General features: G+C 45.6%; 2 protein-coding genes across 2 annotated transcripts in view; both read right to left on the minus strand.

The window, feature by feature from the left end:
• The window catches only part of MOB1A (MOB kinase activator 1A), a 160,192-nt gene that overhangs the window by 48,279 nt on the left and 91,036 nt on the right, over positions 1-20,877 (minus strand). The window lies entirely within an intron of this gene.
• The window catches only part of LOC141916014 (tetraspanin-15-like), a 45,741-nt gene continuing 27,502 nt past the window's right edge, over positions 2,639-20,877 (minus strand). Inside the window, exons 5-8 of the mRNA XM_074808041.1 lie at positions 18,187-18,300; positions 13,343-13,396; positions 12,629-12,745; positions 2,639-3,155 (exon numbers count right to left, since the gene is read on the minus strand). Coding sequence (XP_074664142.1) covers positions 2,922-3,155; positions 12,629-12,745; positions 13,343-13,396; positions 18,187-18,300 — 519 coding nt within the window. The 3' untranslated portion in view covers positions 2,639-2,921. The remainder of the gene's footprint in view (positions 3,156-12,628; positions 12,746-13,342; positions 13,397-18,186; positions 18,301-20,877) is intronic.

Consider the following 20,877-nt stretch of genomic DNA (forward strand, 5'->3'; position numbering starts at 1 on the left):
GGGTGAATTAGGGAATGTTATTGGCATCCCCTTTATTTAGAGTAATGAGCTCTGTTTGTAAGCGTGGAGAAAAGCTTTTGCAAAGTGCACTGACGATTTCATGCTCTTGCTTAAATCTACCTTTCCTGTTTTCCAGGTATTTGCAGACCAACTGTGCGTGGGAATAGGGGAGCCAGGTGCCTGAGCTGATGCCTGAATCACAGAATCCCAGAAACATCTGGGTTGGAAAAGCCCTTGAAGCTCCTCCAGTCCAACCATGAACCTCACCCTGACCGTTCCCAACTCCACCAGATCCCTCAGCGCTGGCTCAACCCGACTCTTCAACCCCTCCAGGGATGGGGACTCCCCCCCTGCCCTGGGCAGCCCATTCCAACGCCCAACAGCCCCTTCTGCAAAGAAATCCTTCCTAAGAGCCAGTCTGACCCTGCCCTGGCGCAGCTTGAGGCCATTCCCTCTTGGCCTGCCGCTGGTTCCTTGGCTCAAGAGACTCCTCCCCCCTCTCTGCACCCTCCTTTCAGGGAGTTGCAGAGGGCCAGGAGGTCTCCCCTCAGCCTCCTCTTCTCCACACTAAACCCCCCCAGTTCTCTCAGCCGCTCCTCTTTTTTTTTTTTTTTTAATTTTTTAAAATTTTAAGTAATTTCTAATCTCCCAGGAGAAACCCACAGTCCATTCAACTCGAGACTTTTACACCAACTGAGAAGCCACATAAGTATCATTGAGGCAACACGTCCTGAATTATATTGCAATTGGACACTCTGTATTCCAGGTCCCCTGCTCCATATCCAACAGCTGTGCTGGGTTACTCAAAGAGAAGGTCTTCATCCTTCTCTTCTGCTAAGAGATTGGCTGGTTCATATTCCCCACCAGCAGCCCTCCGCAGCTCCCGTTCTTTCTCAGATTTTTCTTTCAATACTTCTCCCCATCTCCCCTCGTCTCACCACCTGCCAAAACCCAGTATTAATCCAGTCTTGAAAACCTGCTTGCATCCCACCTGTCCAACGCTGCCTGTGCCAGCATCCAGCATCAGCAGGCTCTGCCCAGCCAGGAAAATGGTATAAAGATGTTGGTGGCTGCTTTACCTGTAAAAAAGAGAAAATAATAGAAATCAACTTTCTGTCCCCAAATCCATAGAAACACAAAGAGCAGGTTGAATCTACCAGGTTGTATTTCTTAAAGTTTTACTGAACACCTCGTGGAGAGAGGGGGAAGAAGGAATAAAAGCAAAATCCCAGAAGCCAATGAGCTGCCTGGGTAAAGCAACCCTGTTACTCCTTAAATAATCGTGCTCACCCGATTTCCCTGGGCTGTAGGTTTTACCTTCTCCACTTGTCAAAAAAACCTCCACAATTTTGGCCACGCTGTTTAAAACCAATTCAATAACCCCACTGCTCAGCTCTTGTAGTACACAGCTCCATTTTCAATGTGATTTGCAGAAGAAAAAAAAGGTTCAAAAAGTGTTTTTTTCAGGCCTGTGCTGGGCATTGCTTCTCGTTTAGTTAAAAAATAAAGCCTGGAAACAGTCAGAAGAGGGAGACAGAGCCCGGCAGTCGCACACCAACACTCACCCAACTCTCCGTGCTTGGGTATCCAAATAAACGAAGCCAGCCTCCAGCTTCCAAACACCCTTATTAATAAAAGTGCCACTAATAAACCCAGCGTTTCCTTCGCCGAGTGGCGCTGCAGACACGTTGCTCTTTTGAAAAATCGACTTTGTTTTCTTTGCATTTCGCTTTTGAGATGATTTCTCTCGCTTGACAGATGCAGGAACTACAGCGGCCCCAGGGTGCCCGCGGGATTTTGGTACATTCGGAGAGAAAACAGGTCCCTGATCCACGCTCCCTCCTCCGCGTTTGACTTATGGCTGCTGGGGAAAGCTTTGCCATTGGTAGGTTATTGCTGAGCCCGCACCAGAGCAGCCCACGGACCTTTGCAGAAGGTTTCAACCAGGGTTTTTTTGATAAAAACACACTCATATTTTTGCAATTCATCTGCTTTTGAGGTTTCTCTGTTTCCTAACGTGGCTCAATTTACCAGCCCAGGGTTGGATGCAACAGACACCAGCTATTTAATTCCTATTTCCCAAGTGACGCAGGAGGGAATTGCTGCCTTGACCATCAAGTTGTGCTAAGAAGAAATATTATAAAAGGTAATTCCTTACCTGGTCATTACAGGTTGGACTCCAGCAGAGGGGAGCCCCACCATCTCCAGGGGCAGCCCGCTGCTGCAATAATGCTGTCTTTGTTTTTAAAATTGGTTGGCTCTCCCTGTCCTTGCCTGGGGATAAAAATTGAAGCCACAGTTCATAGGGAAGAGCTGGAAACCTTCTGAAATGGGTGTTTTTCCCCTGTGTAGGCCTTGCCCAAACATCCGTCTTGCTGCAGAAGGTGCAAGCTGTGCCTCCCTGGGGGTTTGATTCCTGGAAAAGCCCTTTGGAAAGGCTCTGCAGAGCAAACTGCTCTGTTTTTTCCTTTAACTATGTCTTTCTAGGGCCTTGGCACACCTGGGAATCTACCATAAAGCCGCTGCTTTTCAGGAGATCAGGCTAAACATAACTATAAAGATACCCCAAAGCACAATGACGACGGTGCCACTTCCCTCTCCGACGGCCCAACCAGCGTGCAGTGAATGGAAGTGACTTTGCAAAAAACAACAGAAAATACATTTATTGAGTAAAAAACCCCCCCCCAAAACCCAATCAGGTGATGCACAAATGCTTCAAAACACCAAGGTAGTAAAAGGACCCCGAGGAGCTCACGTGCCCGCACAGTGCACTGCGTTTTTATAACCTTCCAGTGTTACTTTACAGTTTCCCCCAAAGCATCTCCTGAACCTGAGAAGATAAATCACATTATTTCCACATTTCAACATCCGCCGCCTCCCTAAGAGCTTTGCTCCAAGCTGCCTTTGAGTCTTCCACCATCTCACACTTTGCTGTGGCAGATGGCACCTTCTTCCTCGTCTTCCTCATCCTCAACATTGACAGGAATGTAGCCCCCTTCCTTGGGCAAGCACCAGCACCATCCTGCGCCGCTCAGATCCACCGCCCCGAAGCTGAAATCCCGCATCTCCAGGAGCCTGAAGTCAACAGTGTCCAGCTTGGAGTAGATCTCGTTGAGCTTTTGCCAATACAGCCAAGCCATCACGAGGCCGATCACCTGCAAAATATGAGTATTAAAACCTCTAGAATCATGCAAACCCTTCCTGGAGGTCTTCTCCTGCCAGGGATCCTGTCACCTGAACTTCCAAACCTGGCCATGAGACAAGAGAGGACAAGCTCCAGTAAAATCTTCTGCCAAAGCAACAGGCTCATTGTTAAACTCATTAATGGCCACATCCATCTTACGACTTCAACATCAGCCCTGAGAGAGGGACGCGGATTAGTTGGACGTCACCGCAAGCATTGCAAAGAGAGAGGCAGAGGTCCAGGCTCTTGCTAAAATTAAGATATTGCCGCAAGCACGGTGCCACACAGATTATTTCCCATTTCCCTGCTGGCTGTCAGGGAATTAAAAAAAAACGTTTGAAATCTTTAGGAGAAGAGGGGGGAAAAAAAAAAGGCATTTTCACCAGCACAAGATTTCAAGCCCATTGCTTTGATTTCACCCAACGTTTCCTTTGCGCTGCTCCGCTGCGGCGGCTACGAGCACCAGGAGCTGATGAGGGGCACGGTGGCAAGCAGAGCATTTTCAGCACAAACTGCATCTTTTGTACTAACCCTTCGCCCACCTTGACTACTGATCCGTAGGAATAAGGTTTATTCCCCATAAGCCCCCAGATACTTTGAGCTCAGCACTGGGATACAAACAGATATTTTCAACGCACAAGACGGGATGGAGAAGGATGAGACCACCTTGAACCTCTGGGCTTTTCTGCTCAATTTTGAGGCTAGTTAATACGTTTTTCTGCGTAATCATTCCTTGCCACAAAGAGTCAATAAATAACCCAGTTGCACCTCTACCATCCATCAGTTGGAATCTCCTGCACCATTGCGGCGCATTGGTTTTGGAGCTGAAAAATGTTATTAATCATTTCTCTGGGTTCTAATTGATCCATTAAATAGTCTGGAAAGTGGGAACATTAAGAGAAAGATAAATGGGGATAAGAGCAAAGGGTTGTAACGCATCTTAAATTAGGGACCGTTTTATCCCAGAGTGGAAAGGGAAAAGTGTTTGCCCAGAGGAGGCTGCAGAAAATGGAGGCAAAAACTCCACAGGGAAAAAGCAAATCAGGTAAGTGTCGCCCAGCGAGCTGAAAGCAAACAGGCAATCACAAACATCACCGGGGTTTATTAATTCGCCTTTCAGAGACAGAGAAATACCCCGCGACCCATATGAGCAGCTTCTGCCCTGCACTGAAGCTGCCCCAAAACAACCCAATTTTTATTTTTCCCTCCCAAATTCAGCTGGAGGTGGATCCTGAGGGGACTCCTTGGATGGACAGCTTCAACAAGTCAGAAGTGGAAGACCCCGTCCTTTGAGCTGCTCTCCCAACATGGAGAGTCCTTCCTTGAAGTCCTCAGTTGGAGCTTGACCCGTTCCCACTTTCCTAATTACACCCACGGATCCTCAAAGAGCATCCTGCTTATTTGACGTTCCACCTAATTACTGATAACAGGATTAATCACCCAAAGAACAGGCGAGGTGCTGGAGGCTGTAGCGTGGTTACAGCTAGCAGGGCTTTCCCGACCGTGGAATTACAGAAACGCCGGGTTTGTGCCATGAGGGTTCTTGGCTGGGCAAGGCAACTGCAGATGCTGAAAAAAACCCTGAAGTCTGGAAACATCTCAGCACCTCCTTTTGTTATCCAAATGGCCTGAAATCAGGGTATCTTACAGCGCCGGTAACTTTTGTGTGTGTATCTGTGCGGCTCCCCGCTGCCCTCAAAATATTCACTGTTGCGCTGCATATTGTATAACCCTCTCAGCAGGCAACTCCTTCCCAAATACTCGAGGAAATGATTTCAGCCTGCAGATGGAGAGAGCATTCAACCCTGCCTCAGACTGCGCGAGAAGCATTCACTCCCCGTGTGCAGGACCAAAATGGGGCTCTGCAACTGGAGCTCGCTTTTGGCGGCGAAGCAAAAATAACAAAACCAAAGACTTTGGCATGGAAAAGCCAGTTGGGGTCCTGCTCTCCTGTCCCATATCCGTCCCCTCTTTGGTGCCCAAAAGCTGCAGAAATCTCCAGGTGGGGGTGCAGGAGGCCAGGGCTGGTTGGAGGATGCTTGGGGGACGATGCTCTGTCTCTACAAACTGGAGAGCCCAAAGCAACCGCTCCCACATGGATGCGGATAATAGGATCGTGCTAATCCATATTCAACAGCAGAGCCTTTAAGGGTTTTAAAAGTTTTAAGATAATATTTAAATGTATGTCAAGCTTTAGCATTATTTGCTTCTATTAGCATGTCATCGCTGGGCAGATTAAAATCCCGCTGCTGATACAGTGAAAGGACCGAGCAAGCAAAGCCCTTTGAAATGACAAATTCTAAGGCAAGCGTGTCATTTTTTCCTCCCTAAACCAAACAGTAATTCAGAAAAGATTTGTGTTTACAATAAATTAAATGCAAATGAACGCAATTCTGCAAAACCAGCCAGGTTCAGGGACATCATCCCTCCTGCTCCTCTGCCCCCGGCAGTGATGTGACGTCTGAGGCATCGCAGGACGCAGCATCCTGGTTAAACTGGGAATTTCTTGAACGGAATAAAATTACCCCAAGTCCTCAATCAGCAGCCTGCATCCCACAGCCCTTCACTCTCCTCTGAGTTATGAACCAACTTCCATTCCAGCTCGCCTCTAAATATCCTCTTTCACTTAATGAAAACAGAAAAAGCTGTCAGGAATATAGATGCATTCAATATCGCCAGCACCAAGGGCACCATGTTTTCCAGAAGTAAAGAGACTTCTAACGTGAGTGCTGATTTTATTGCGTTGCCATATGAAGGAAGGTGTTATTGCAGAGGAGCATGTTAACAAAATGTATCAAGTATGAGGCTAAAAAAATTAAAAAGCTGCTTTTCTCCCTGACTTCCCCTCCCCATGATGGCAATCACCATGGAGCGAGGGGAGAACTGCTCAGGAGTTACTGCTTGTGGGTCATTTAAAGTTAGAAAATTGCCTCTTCTTTCTGGCTGGCGTTCAGCAGAGTACAGAAACCATCGCTGCCTCGGGAGGTCTCTAGTCTGCCACTTTCTGAGCTTTTTGCTGGGGGATTTAAACGCACAGGGTTTGCACAGGGTACAAGATCATCGAGCAGCTGCTTTACAGTGTGCAAGAGCAGTTGTGTGCGTAAAATAAATCCAAAGACCTTTGCATATCGAGGGAATCAATAAAGCATGCAGACCCCCTGGGAAGTCACAATATGAGATAGATATATATATATATATATATAATTTTTGCCATGATATGGCAATAGCAATTGCACCCTATATATTGCAATTTGCATTGATAATGCTATTTGTAATTTGGTGGCACCCAAAGTCAGGGATCCCCTGTGATGACAGCGATGGAGAAAACCACCCTGCAGATGACATTATTTGAGAATTATTGTCTTGTTTCCCAGCCAGACACTGCAGGAGGGAGCGTGCAAAGGCTTGCACAGGCACATCCTTCCTGCATCCTTCCCTTCACACGTGTTTTCCTCCCCACTGGGGCATGCTGCCCACCTCCCCCTCTGCTCCCCGGCCACCCTGAGCATGAATCTAGAAGAGAAACTTTACAAAACCAAAGCATCACTGTTAGAAGCGATGCTAATCACTATGGCCATGCAGATACCTGGATTATTATATTTTAAACCCCTAAGCACACGACGTGGCACCAGGAAGGAGATATCCTGTTGCTTTGGGTTGATTTTTTTTAAAGAAAAAGATAAATATATAAATGCACAGCAAAACAGAATGGGGGGCAGATGTCTGCTGCCATTTCCCACCTCTCCAGCTCCTCCCAGTAGCAGCTTGGCAGCCTGGACCCAATCCAAACTGGCATTTTGCAGCTGAAGACCTTGATTTTCATCTCTCAGCAGCATTATGGGACTCCCCTGGAAAGCCTTGGCTGAAGTCTTCCCCAAATCCATCCAATTTAGGGTAAGGAGCTTCTGCGTCTTCATTTTCAACCCACAAAAGGGTGAGCGGGACGTCTGCTGTCAGCACGGGCCAGCCCTAAATTCTCCCATCCAACCCAGCCAAGCAGCTAGAGGAAATTTATGTCCATCAGAGAGAAAAAAAAATAAGTGCTCCAGAGCACAAATCCTCAGGGGTTTTGTCTCGGACTCCCAGGGGCTGTACAATGCTTACGAGCATTGGGAAATACGAGCAATAAGAAATAAAACCCATTCATCACTTTCAGCTTTTCATATCCTCCCACACCGCTTAATCAAACCCCTCGTTTGTATTTCTCCTGTCCCCGTGAGCCCCGGGGAGAGGGACCTCCCTGCCCCAGCAAAAACATGTGGGAACACACAGCCAGGCAAGGGCAGCCTGATTATTTTCTTGGTTTATGCCCCAATTATAAATGCTCATTTAATCCCAGAAGGTTCCCATGGATGTCTGCAAGTCCCTGCTACTGGAAGACCCTTGAGTTTTCTTATGCAAAACAGCAAAAGCTCAAAAAGCAAATTAAAACCCTCAGTATTTTGCTCCTGAACTTGCAATTATTTCTGGCCAACTTATAACAGTGACATTAATTATAACTGTATCGTGATTAAGCTATGGGTGTTGGCCTGTCTGGCTGAGCAAGGACACCATCCTGCTGCTGTTGCCAACTCATCGCTCCAGAAATTAAATGTGCCCCTGCCACAGCAAATGTCTCACTTCATCCACCGCTATTACTCCAAGGCAGGAAGAGTCATCTTTATATTTCAAGAGATATCCAGAAGAGATTGTAAATACATGGTCTGGTAGTTTCAGCACCTGTTCTCCACTCTTTTTTGTGGTGGCAGCGAAGCATCCTGGTTCTCCAGGTCTCAGATAAACTCTAATACTGCACTTGGGATCAAACAAAGCAGCATGGGTCCTAACTACCTATTTCCTACCAACATCACAAGACCAAAATTAGATTAATATGGATACCTTAACACAACTGATGGTTATTCCTTCTCTTCCAACACTTGAGGAAGTTAAATATATTCCACTATTTGAGGCTACACTCCACTTTCTGTGGTTCTGGTGCAGCACAGAGCCTTCTGCTAGACATAAACCGTGTATTTCTGTCTCCCACGTAGGTGCCGTGAGATGTACTATGAGGCTCTCTGGTGCTCAGCTCCATCCTTGCCAAGCCCCAGCTTTGCTCAGTGTCTTGTAGCGGCCCCACTTGTTCCTTCAGACTAAATGGTTTTGCATTAGGAACAGGCCTCAACGGGGCTGATATGGCCAAGGTCTAATTGCAATATCCTCCTCACTGGGAAATGCTCATTGATTAATGGCTCATCTTTTCCACGTCTGGCAAAAGAAAGCACGCTCAGTCAGGAACGTTTTTGGAAGCAAGGGAGGAAAGAACTCAAACACTCATTTTCACATTATTATACAACAAGAAAAAGGTCTGGAAAAACCACAGATGTTTTCCCTTAGGGGTGTGTGCGTGCATGTGAGCAGTGGCTCGATTCGGGGTGGAAAGGTTGCATTTTGGGCCCTTGCAGATCACTCAAAAGGAGCTGAGCTCCTCCAGTCGCATTTTCCTGGGCAATCAAACATACAAGGCTTAATTTGGCTTTTGCTTAACAAGGGCAAAAATTAAGGATGGAAAATAGCAACAAAACAATGCTCAAGAGCCCTTGCATGGTGACAGCGTGATTAACCACATCCCGCTGCATCACGGTCCTCACAAAACCAACTCTGGTCACAGAGAACATAACCCACCAGCCCAACAAGGCTCTTCTGCAAGCAAAACTTTCGGCAGGAAAACCCTTTTCCATGCAAACGTCACCGTCTGCTGCGCAGGCGTCAGCCCGGCTCCGGGGGTCCTGGTCCATTTGGGCGGCTGTAAAGCTGGATCTGGCTAAACAGAAGAGTTGAATCATTTCAAGCTTTCCCAGAGCTAATCAAGTAAAAAGCAAGCATTTATCTTGTATTGGCTTTTCCTTCCATAAATTGCTATTTATAGACCAGGCTCTCGTAGAGGTCATGGGCTGCAGATGGAAAAATCCCTTTTATTCCCCTTTTCTCCTACATTAAGCACGCGTCAGCCACTTGAGAATGTATGGCTTTCCAGCCCCTGGAGCAGCTAAGATATTAAAAAGCAAACAAAATACACATTCATCTTGCGAAGAAAAAGGGAACTTTGGCAATACAAAGCCCTTTACACAAGGAAACATTTAACATTACTGTCACCAAGAGATGAAGACGCCAAGGTGCAAAATGCACGTTGCAAGTCTAATGCCACATTTTTGAGGACTGAAATAGTTGATCTTCTGGATTTACACTCTTAGGAGGCAACATCTACCTCTACGCTGATGCCCTGTTATTCTGTAGCTGCTCCCAACGTAGAGCTTCGGAGATTGATGAGATATCAAAGCGAAATGGAGGTAGCAACAATTTACTGCGAGTTGGCTGTGCCGCAGAGTCGATAAATACTAACTCTTGGCAGTGACCTTTCAGAGATTTTTTTTCTTTTTAATTGGACTTGTGCCACTTTCTGCTTCTTTAGGATGGAGAAAAAGGGGTTGAAGAGCTTTATTTTATGCGGTTTTTTCTACATTATTACAGTGGCTACATCTTCATCTTGCTAAGGAGGATGAAATACCATCAGAAAACATCCCCTGCAAAGACACGGGAATGGAAAAGTTGGAGATGCTTTTCCTTAGGTCAGTATAAAAGCTGCTGAAAAAGCACCTGGGCATGGCAAAGGGGAAAGAGCAACACACGAGGTTATTTGGCTTATTTTAACTACAAACGTGTTTTATGCATACTGTTAACTCCTTGGATAATCTTGCTAGAGGCAGGGGAGGTAGGGATGCAGCCAGTAGGAAACAAATTTATGGGCTTTGTTGCACCTGCTGAAAGATCTGGGGTTGCTTCATAATTAAACACAACTCGTATGAGGCCACAACGTGAATTTGCCACTGACTGCCAGCAACTAAATTAAAACGTCTTTTTGAGAGAGCTATGAAATGCATCACAGTTTGGCCTCAGTCTGCAGCTTGGCTGAGAAGAGAGGCAAGGAGACAGGATTGTTACTGGAGAATGAAACATAGGAAAAAGAAAAAAGAGAATTAAAGGTACTCTGCAAAAGCAGAAAAATAATTGAGTTGATGCGTTCATGCTTCGCTCTGAACAAACTGAGACAAATGAACACAACCGCTTTCCCACTCCTCAAATGGGATTTTTTTTCCCCATTGCTTGATGGCTTACTTAAAAAAGGCAGAGACATTCATGATTTAAGAGCGATCATAAAGTGACAAACTCCCTCTGCCATGCACCAGCTGGCAGAGAGGCTGGCTGCTGTGCAGTGATGTACCCAGGCAGGATTTTTCCCTGCCTCCTCACCCGTTCAATCAGTTTAACACCTAGAAGGACCCAGCAGATTTACAGCTTTCCCCAAACCCAAATAGACAGATGCCCACGTGCCTGAGAAAGCAAAGTCAAGCAGCCTGCCCTGTACCCTTGGCCTCTCGCACAGATATTTGGGGAAAAGCAGAGAAAACTTAAAAATTCAGTAACTTCCTGCATGATGGAAAGCCAAAATTTGATGGTTTCCCACACCTGAGCATGACAGAAAGACAACACTAAGAGCAATAATTGCTCACTCTCTGTGGGCGCTCTACGTCAACCCAAATTTTTCTTGACTTTTCCTTTCTGCACAAGAAAAGCCAGTTTCTTACCCCAAATTCAAGCACAAATCTCGGACACTTGGATGATAAACATCAGCCAAACTCCAATCCCCAACCTCTGAGCTCTCGAGCTGCTCGCCATCACAGACGAGGCTGAAGTTTGATCCTAAGAAAGTACAAGACTTTGAGGAAAATTGGGCAAAGCTCAAAGTCGGACTCAGTACGCGGATCGTGATCCCAACCTTCTCCCCGGCATCCTGCAAGTTTTCCACTAAGGTGGTTTGCAGCTCCACGGAGAGGCACTTGTCCTGTGTGATGGCAAATACCCAAAGGCCAAAGATGGGACAGGTCAATATGTTCACTCTTCCCAAAGTTCAAGGCACTGTCACCTCCCCACATCAACAGTGCCAACTCCTTCCCCCTTGGATCAGCAATTCAGGGACAATATTCTCACCCCAGCTTTCTGCTGGCAGCTGCTGGGGATGAAGCTGTTTCTGGGCTGACAGCTCCTGGCAACACAGATGGCCATTTATAACTTAATTCCCTCCAAAACTTGACAGAATCAAATCCGATTTATATTTAAAACCTGGAAATCGTGAGCAGATGGGAAGAACGAGGTTCTTCATCTGAAGAGCATTTAACGGCACGCCAGAAAAATCACAACGCTCGCTCAAAAGCACTTGATATTCATCAAGGCTCAGCAATCCTTATTGCCATCTCTGGTTTTTCTTCCCATCCTTCCCAATTAAGAGCATCATGTTGGCAGGTTAATGGGTAACGCAACAGGCAGCTCCTATAAAGGGCTCTCGACAACCTGCGAGGCAGATGGAAGCGGTCGCCTCTATTACGGCACTTTCTCACCCCATTTCTGTGCCTGTTGCATTTCCTAGTGGTAGCACAGCAGAAGTCCATTGCTCATTTGCATGCTTTGGAGAAAGCACTTTAGAAACGTGGAACATCACAGCCAGGATTGGGCACAAACTGCTCCCCTGTCTTGGTTTTTCATTTGGACCATCCGAGAGCTCAAAAGGAAAGTCCACTTTTGAAAAATTAGCTCAACGTGTCACATATTTCCCCAACAGCTTCTGCTTTATTCAGCCACCATTCTACCTTACACTGCAAGCAGAAATACATTAAAAATTAAAATCATTTCACTTCCATTTAAATAAAACCCCATATCTGGAAAGCATCACCAAATACCTCCAGTAGCAAACCCAGCATTACATCCAATGAGATAAAAAGAAAGCTTTTGCTTGTGAGCTTCGAAAGGAATCAAAAAAAAGGATCAAATCAACGTTAAATCATCAAAATTTTGTAAAAAATAATTCTGAAAAGATCTAAGAGAGATATTCACCTCCTTGCCAGCACAGTGCCCAACAGTGCTGCAAAGGGATGGCCCCAGCTGCAGCCCAAAATTTCTCTCTATATCGTGCATCTGTGATGAAGAGCTTAATTACCTGTGCTGGAAAGTTGTTTGGATCCTCAGGCATCACTAATGGGAAATGGATTTCATGAGGCATGGCAAATCCGGCTAAATTTACGATTATGATTTATTTCGGTTAATATTTATGCTCTATTTGAAGAGAGCTGTAAAAACAAATATTAAAGGATTTGCTGTGCTAACATATGCATGCTTTGCTTTTAGATGCTATTACTCGATCAATAATTAGATTTCAGGAGTGCATTACGAGACAGGCAGCTCCACCATCGTAAACCATTAATTTTGCTAAGGATGCTCTAGAAAGCGCTGTGACGTTTGCTGTCCAAGACACAAATCTCACATGTAAATGGAGGGGAAAAAATAACTAAAAATGAATTATTTTCCTCCTCCAGCACAGTAGAAGAAGCTGAGAGCACGCCATCCACATACCTGTGGAAGCAACAGGGAGCAAACGATGCCCAAAGTGGCCTCGAAGTTGTCTTTGAGCCAGAGCCCGACGGCGTGGATGCAGCCTCGCACGTGGATGATGCTGAGCAGCTCCAGGCGCTGGAAGAAAAGCGGAGAGAAGCATCAAGGTTTTCACTGAGATGTTGGGTTTGGGGGGAGATGTTATTTCTCACGTTTGCTCCTCCTTGCAAGCCAAAGGAGCGGCATGAGAAGTGTTTGGGAACTGAGTTCTCGGGTTGGACCTTTCCCTGGGTTTTCTTGCCAAAAAACTGTCCCTGGGAGCTACGGACCATACGCACAGAGATAGTGAAGCTCTCTGCTGAGATACAGCCCTGTGGTCAACCCCGAAGGCCTCAAAATCAGCTTCTCTCCTACCACCAAGCCTCAAAACACAACTCAGGACCAGCGTTGCCCAGGGCTGATCCAGAAAGGCCACGCCAAAGCCTACAGGGCCTAGCCAAGCATGTCATGAGCTTGCCTGTGCTGTGCGTGAGCAACACCCTGAGATGCCAGGGAAAAGCAATAAAAACGAATTTATACACAGCTGCAGTAACAAAATAAAAATAAATTTATACACAGCTGCAGTAACAGCCATTCTTGGTGGGGAAGCATCTACCTGCAGATAACTGTTTTTGTTTAGAGGGTTTGGGGAAGGAGAAGCAAACTCATATATATGAAGGAAAAAGCCAATGTTACCTCTTTATCAAGTGTCCTGTATCCACACAGGGTGTTAATGACTTCTCCGGGGACCTGTGAACAGAGAATTGGTGAACAGACTTAGCTCAGAGGAAGCCAAATGGGAAATACAAGAAATAACACTAAAAAATAAGAAATAGAAGAACTCGCCCCGTTGTCTCGACCATTCAGCACAGCACACGGCAGCAGCTGCTCTCAAACCGCACTTTGCTACCGCAGGCTTCTTTTTGCCCAAATGCAATACTGAAGCCATGCATGTTGGCAGTAAGTTGTTGGGGTTTTTTAATAATTTTTTTTTTTAAAACCACTTTTCTCTCTGGTTTCTGCTGTTTCAGAGGATGCTCAGATTCCCCCAGTGTTTTCCCAGTGCTTTGAGCTGGGACCACCTCCACGTCACGCAAGCATTTAGCAAAGCATCTCTTGGTTCCCTTGGTTTTTCCCCTTGTTTAATTGTGGCCACCTTTTCTAACACCTTCAGTTGTGTCTCTCCTTCATAATAAAGGGAATTCCACAGGGATTAAATGTATTGGGCATTCCAGAAACCAAGGGGGAATTTTTCTAAAGTCTTCCACCACTTTGAGGAGAAACATAAGGATTCAAGCCTCAAGGCTTAGATTTTTGTTGATCAAGAAAAATGTTTCAAGAGGTACAGCTAATGAGAAAAATCCCAGACAAACACTGCTATTCAGGACCTTTATAAAATAAAATCAAACCTAATTCCTCTGCTTCTGTCAGGATGGAAAGTGTGAACGGTGGCACATTTTGGGTTAGAAAAGTGATTCTTGCTCATTCCAAAAAAAGCAAAGCTGGAGAGTAGCTCCTGAGCTAGTTGGGTACTTTGCACCTCTCGGGACTGATCTTCTGATGGGTTATTTTTTTGACTTGTTTCAGGGATCAAACAGCAGCTTCCATAACACCGTGTATTGCTAAAGGGGCCTTGTGCCCATAAAATAATAACGTGCTGAAATTATTATGCTTTCAGAAAGATGGCTTTGACAACCAGTAAAAACTCTTGGACAACAAAACAAAAATATCAGAGGCACAGAGATGAAAAAGAGAAATGTGCACATTTAGATGTAAATTATGCTTCTTGCAAGACACAGCATAAAAGAAATGTGCGCCTCCGGACAGACTCCAGCCATAAAGCTGCAACTTGTTCCTCCTGTAATTGGCAGGGAAATTATTCCAGTGCTACCATTCCGAGAGCTTCTATACCTAGCACATAACTCACAGTGCTATCAAAAACCCCATCTCTCACCATTCAAGACACTATTTACAAACTGGGCATAGTTAAGGAGACTAATTAGTCCCTGTTCATATGAAAGACTTGCAGGGAAATCTGGAGATCAGTAGCAAAGCACCCATCAGCGTCGCTGAGAGAGATCTCACCCAGGGAGACCACGAAACGGGAAGCCTTCAGCGTAAGAGCACTGCAAATTCCCCTTAAAGGAATCTGTACATGACCAAGGATCCGTCTATTTGGGTTACATTAAAAAATAAACCATTTTTTTGACAGCTTTCAGTTGTCCTTGCTTTTCAGACTCACTCTTGGGGACACCACAGGACCCTTGCCAGTTGCCTTCTATCCGGCTCATTGTTGGAACGCATCCGCCTACGGCGCAAATTCATCACCGCTTTTCTTTCTTCTTGCATTAAACAACCAATCATCTCCAGTCCTGCCCATCTCTTTGAGCAGCTCCCTCAACGCCTTGCATTTGGGAGAAGCGTGGAAGATAGAAAAGTGAGGTTTTAGCCTCAATCGACTTTTGTCAAGGGCTTGCATGGAAGAGAAGGTCAGAGCTGAATTGAAATTTCTAACATAAAACGAGGAGAAGCCTTTATTCTTCCAGAATGCATTTTGATGCCTTCGGGGATCACAGAAGAGCAACACACACAGACATTTAAAACCCACTGAGGGCAGAAGACTGCAATCCTTGCACTTTTTATTTAAGCAACTGCTTTTCTCCCCAAACTCAGCGCCAAATGTCAGCAGTGACACTTCACAAGGGGTTCGGAGACACTGTGCTTGGCAGAGGCGCAGCTATGCTGTGGATTCCCGGGAGAAGGCACAAGTGTCTTGGAAAACCATTTAGGAACACACTTGAGATGAGGATCCAGTTTCACACCCTCAGGTAGGTGCGTATTTGCCCGTTCCTTCTTCCCGGGGAGAACTTCAAGGTCTACGACCTTAGAGATGAGACTTTTCAAAATAGCCCGAGCATTTTTGAAGGATGTCTGCCCTCATTACTGCAACTCAGCCTGCCCAGGAAGATGCCCCAGGGGATGCAACACAAAGGTCTTGGAGGGTCTTGTAACAGAAAAAGTCTTTTCTTGGGAAACAGGATGGTTTAACGGCTGTATTTAATGACAAGTTGAAAACATGTTGCAATCAACCCCCTAATCCATTTTTCACACTCCTTCCTTCAGACAAGCTCACTTCTACCAGCATCTTCTGTTTTTCCCGCAATATTACATTTCCAAATGACATCTTCTGGTACATCTCTATTTAAATCTCAAAGGTCCTCTAAGACAAAAGGATGCTTCACTCTCCATCTTTCATTTACGAAGCCATAAATAGATGAAGAAGGACACAAGAGGAGAAGGGTTTCTTGCCCTACAAACTGGTGGACTTATAACTGGTTGATAAAAAGGTTATTCACACTGAGGACACCATCATGTTCATCTCTACCCAACGCAGAAGAATTCATACACATGCCCGGGTGGTCCCTGCCTGTCCCTCCAACTGCAGGGCCAACGCAAGATCTTCTCTTCAGCCCTCGAGTAACATATTTTAGTGGAAAGGGTTTTCAGCAGGGCCTGCACATTGCGAAGACCCAACCAGGTATGTCCACGCTATAGCACACAGGTAACTTCTTCATCCTGGGGTGCAGAGGCGCTTCTCCCACCTTCTCAGTCCTCAAGGAAAACCCCCAGAAGAACTTTGCAATTTTAGCAAATAGCTACAAAAAAGAGCTACGAATAGAGACATGCTGGAGCTTACGGTAAATGCAATTATGGGGGGTTTCACTCTGTTGTTTAAACTTAATGTTTATTAGCTTGTTTTATGTTGCAGAGAGCAGAAAACTCCCAAGGGAGCTGGCTCTCTTAATCCATTCCATGCACTACTGATACTGCGTTGGGCTGAGTTTTTAACCAAGTGCCCTGCAGTGCCAAAAATCAAATCTCTGAAGAACAAGGCTCCATCTATCTACCTGGTTATTGTTCTCCCTAAGAACAGGTTTCATTTCTCATGGAGATTTAGATGCATTCGGTGAGGTCTGGCTTCCCATAAAACCACTCCGGCTGTCAGAACCACCTTCATAGGCTTTAATTCTTGAAAAAAATGTAGAGGCTTTACTGTGGATTTTCCCTCACAGGGCCTGGCTGCTTCAGTCCTTTGCTAGAGCATCCTCCAGACCCAGCTCCTTGCAATGGGAAGCCCAAAAGTTGCCTTATTTCTTACCCTACTATATTAATCATCTGTGATTTCTTATATCTCCAACAGCGCCTGCTGCACTGAGATCTTTTGTTTGCCAAATTGTCACCCAAAACCGTGGGGAGTGTAGAAATACTGAAAAATGCACTTGACTCTCTCCAACACATCCTCACTCGTAATACAAAAGGACATCATATGAATTTCTAATTCCATCTTCAGGAGCTTTAGGATTCTTAATCAACACCCTGATTAGAGATGACAATTATTTTTGCAGCTGATTTGCATGTCAGACTGCCACTGATAATTAAAACACCTCAGATTTCCTTCTTTTTCCAGTAAAAATCTTACAACAATACGAGATTGATGATATATTTTCCTTGTGCAATTAGTAAAGCCTGGGGCACGGCCAGGCTTCAGAGGCAACACTGATACTCCTGATGCTCTGAACCTCGAGGGGGGTTTGCTACCTGGATTATGTTTAGCAAATCCTTTTTAGAAAAGTTTACAGCATTTCTGGCCACAGCAACCAGGGGTATTTGCACTTTTTTTCCGCTGCCTTGGCCCAGCTCCTGGCATTTTATCCACAGCATGTGTTAGATTGATTGCAACGAGGCGGACGGTTGTATTAAACGAGACGGTGTCAGAGCACTTAGCTTAGTCTCAGCAGAAAAGCACTGCGTGGCGGGGGTGTCTTGATTTTCAGCTCTGAAAATCAGCACGAGACCCTAATAGCTCTGCAAACCCACTCCCCCCTCTCTCCATCTCTGTTTGACCCGACTCGCAGCACGTCAGAAGTTCAGCCTCGCAAAGGCAGTTGCTCACAAGACTTTTTTTATTCCACTGCACAAGGGTGGCTGTTTATCCAAATACCTCTCCCAGCCCCATTTTCAGCAAAACCCTTAAAAACCTGCTCGTTAGGAGCAGACCCCAGCAAACACGATGCCCAAATACCGCTGCACCCCGCAGCCGTCGGCTGGACAGGAAAGCAGAGGCCAACAGCTCCTTGGGATCCACGCTGAGATGCAGCCAAGTCCTTTTAAGATGCTGCTACTTCTTTGCAAAACAATCCTCCAAACTATTTTATATCACACACTAGGTTGAAAAACAGGAACTCGGCATTTCTAACAACTCCTTGGCATGATAACAACGCAATTAATAGCCCAGTGCTTTGGTATTTATTCTACCTTAAAACAGCAGCCTACTAAAATACAGTATAGCCCATAAATATATATTTTGTAGTTTCTTTAGCATCTCACACTGATGCTGTCTCACACCGCTTTGCAAAATGGCAATGCAGTTTATAAGAAGCCCTACAGCGCAGAAATATGCAGTAATAACCAGCTGGAAGAGGGTGTTTTGCTGAAATATTGACTGAAATAAAGGCACTTTCCGTGCCTGGCTGCCTTACCTTCCTGACACAGCATGTGTAGGGCACTCCACACGCCAGCGGCCCACTGCTGTTGCAGGAGTGGTACTGGTTAACCTCCCAGTCTCGGTACTCATCGCCACCGCAGCAAGAAAACTACAAAAAAGAAGAAAAGGAGAGGATGAGACATGCAGCTGAACAAAGCTCGACATCTCCAGCCTTGCCCTGCATCCCCAGCGCCACCGGCACTGAGATCCCTGATTATTTTCCGCTTTCCAGGACCCTAAATAGGAAGCTGAAGACACTGTGTAAAAAAAGAAAAGTGGGTGTTTAACCCCGTACAGCCCCATTTCAGAGGCGTGCAGCAGTTACAGATGCACACACACATGTATCGGAGGCATCCTTGCTTTCACGAGCCTAGGAAAGATCAGGCTCATTCATGCCTCACTGATTTAATTACAGGTGACTAATCCATCTTATTCCTGGGGCACGGCAGGAGAGATGACTCTTTCAGCGCCTTGAATGAATGTATTTCTTGGCTCTCGGAGGCAGCTCGGCTAGTTGGTGCCATTCGACAAAATGCTAATAAGGTTCTGCAGTCTAACAGGGATTTCTCTCCCCGTCAAGTTAAATTAGAGATCAAATGCTACAGCTACAAAGGAAAGAAGCTTCTTTTTTCTTCTGTTCACACAATGAAATAAAAAAAAAAAGTTTAATGAAAGTAATTTTGTGTTCTCTGCAGAATAAAAGTGGGCTTATTATATACCGAGTCATCCCTTCTCTTGGTAAACAAGCCTGAATCTTTACACTTTTCCCCTGGAAAGAAAAGCCTGAAGTGATAAGACAGAAAAAAACAGGTTTTCCCCATTTCTTTAACCACCGCACTCTTCAAGGAGCAGTTTTTGGGAGAGGTTTAGCCCCGTGAGCATCTGCTCCCCCTCCCGCCGATGGGTTGGTGGCAATACTTGGCCAACAGGAGTAGGAAAAGCCACCAGCTCTTGGGGTCCTCCTGGCCTCCTTCCACGCCAAAATAGGCAGATATGGCCAGGAGCAGCCAACCCACAGATTTACAACTATTTTCTAGCTTCCTACCTTTAATTCCTCTATTGCTTTTAATCCTACCCCTATCAGCGGGGGAAAGCAGCTTGCAAAAGTTGCCTAGAAAGAGAGGGAGAAAAACACCTAAAGGGATATTGGCTATTGCTACCCATTTGATATCCTCATGCTGCAAAGAAAGTTTTTTCCATTTGCTTTTCTAACTGTGCAAAAATCGGTACAAAATCCTTATAACAAGGGTTACTAGCTGCCAGGAAGCCTCACCGGGGTGTTTTCTTCTCTGCAAAGAGAGGTTTAGCCCTAACTACTGTTGTGCCTGGATTGATTTCTCAGAAGCTGAGACAGACTTTGGTGTGGGTTTTACTTTCAGGCAGGCTCCTGGAGCTCAGAGAAGCCTAACAAGCAGAAAAACCAAAGAGATCCCACAGAAAGAACCTCACAGGTCACATTTGAGGAACTCTCCGTGTGGAGGACCACCACCACCACCCACGAGATGCGGGCTCGTTACAGCTGAAACCATCACTCTCAAAGCAACACGCTCGAACGAGCCACGCTGGTGAAAGCTGCCTTTAATCTTCCCCAAGAAGAAAGGAGGAGGTTTGCAAGCACAACAGCTCATCCCTCCAAGCCTTACTTCGAGTTTGGAGTCACTTGGGTTTGAGCAAGAACCGCAGCCCCGGTAGCTCTTTGAAATTCAAATCCTGTGCTCAGCAAAGTGGTTTGAACTCTCCTCTTCCATCTGTACTCAGCAAACCATTAAAAAAAGATAAAGTGAGGAGCGGCAGATAGCTGCAGCTACTGACTCGGGGCAAACCTGGGCTTTTGAGTCATTGTTGTCTCCAGCCTCGCATTCAGGGGCTGCAAAGGGCAGTAGTTCAGCAAAAAAGAGTGATAAAAACAGGTAAGTATTATTTTCTTTAGGGCAATTTATTTCCATTATCTACCTGCTCACAGGCAGCCAGACTGAGTAGGTGTCAACCGGTAAAACCACATTATTTGCACCAATATCCTGCTAATGTAAAATATTAATGTCTGGCACTTCAGACCACAATTATTTGTTATTTTTACTGTGTGTTACTGGTTTAAGGGTGTGAAGGCAGTTGGCTCTAGTTTAAAGCATCTCTTGAGAGAGGGTTTAGGCAAAATTCAAATCCTAAGGAGCGTAGTGTGGTTTTGCCTGACCTAAAATAAGCTGTGTGCCAGCTAGCCTATGCATAGGGAAGGTTTTTAAAAAGGAAAATGGCAAAAATAACCACTAAGTGATGATAACAGGCTGCTCTGAGCTTGTGTTTTATCAAAAAAGCAGGTCTGGGTGCAATCCTTCCAGACTGACTGCAAGTTTTCATCCTCCCAAAGTGAACCGGGCTGGCTCAGGTCCTGTAAAATTAATTTCCCTTCTCTTCAAAGCAGTTCTTCCATTGCATTGCTTCTCCCCGGTCCTACCCTCAGGACGAAGCAACTCTGCATTTCAATCGCTGACATTGCTGCCTCTCCTGGTTTGGAAATCCTACGCTAATATAAAAGCTCACAGCAATGAGCTGCACGTTCTTGCACAGCTCCTTCCCTCACTGCAAGATAAAATGTGCAGATGTTAAAGACTTATCAGTAACACTAAAAGTGGCCACAACTTTTTAGTACAGAGAGAGACTTTGAGATTAAGATCTACCCCTGAAAGCT

This window comes from Strix aluco, chromosome 28 (assembly GCF_031877795.1).
Source record: "Strix aluco isolate bStrAlu1 chromosome 28, bStrAlu1.hap1, whole genome shotgun sequence".
Classification (NCBI taxonomy): Eukaryota; Metazoa; Chordata; class Aves; order Strigiformes; family Strigidae; genus Strix; species Strix aluco.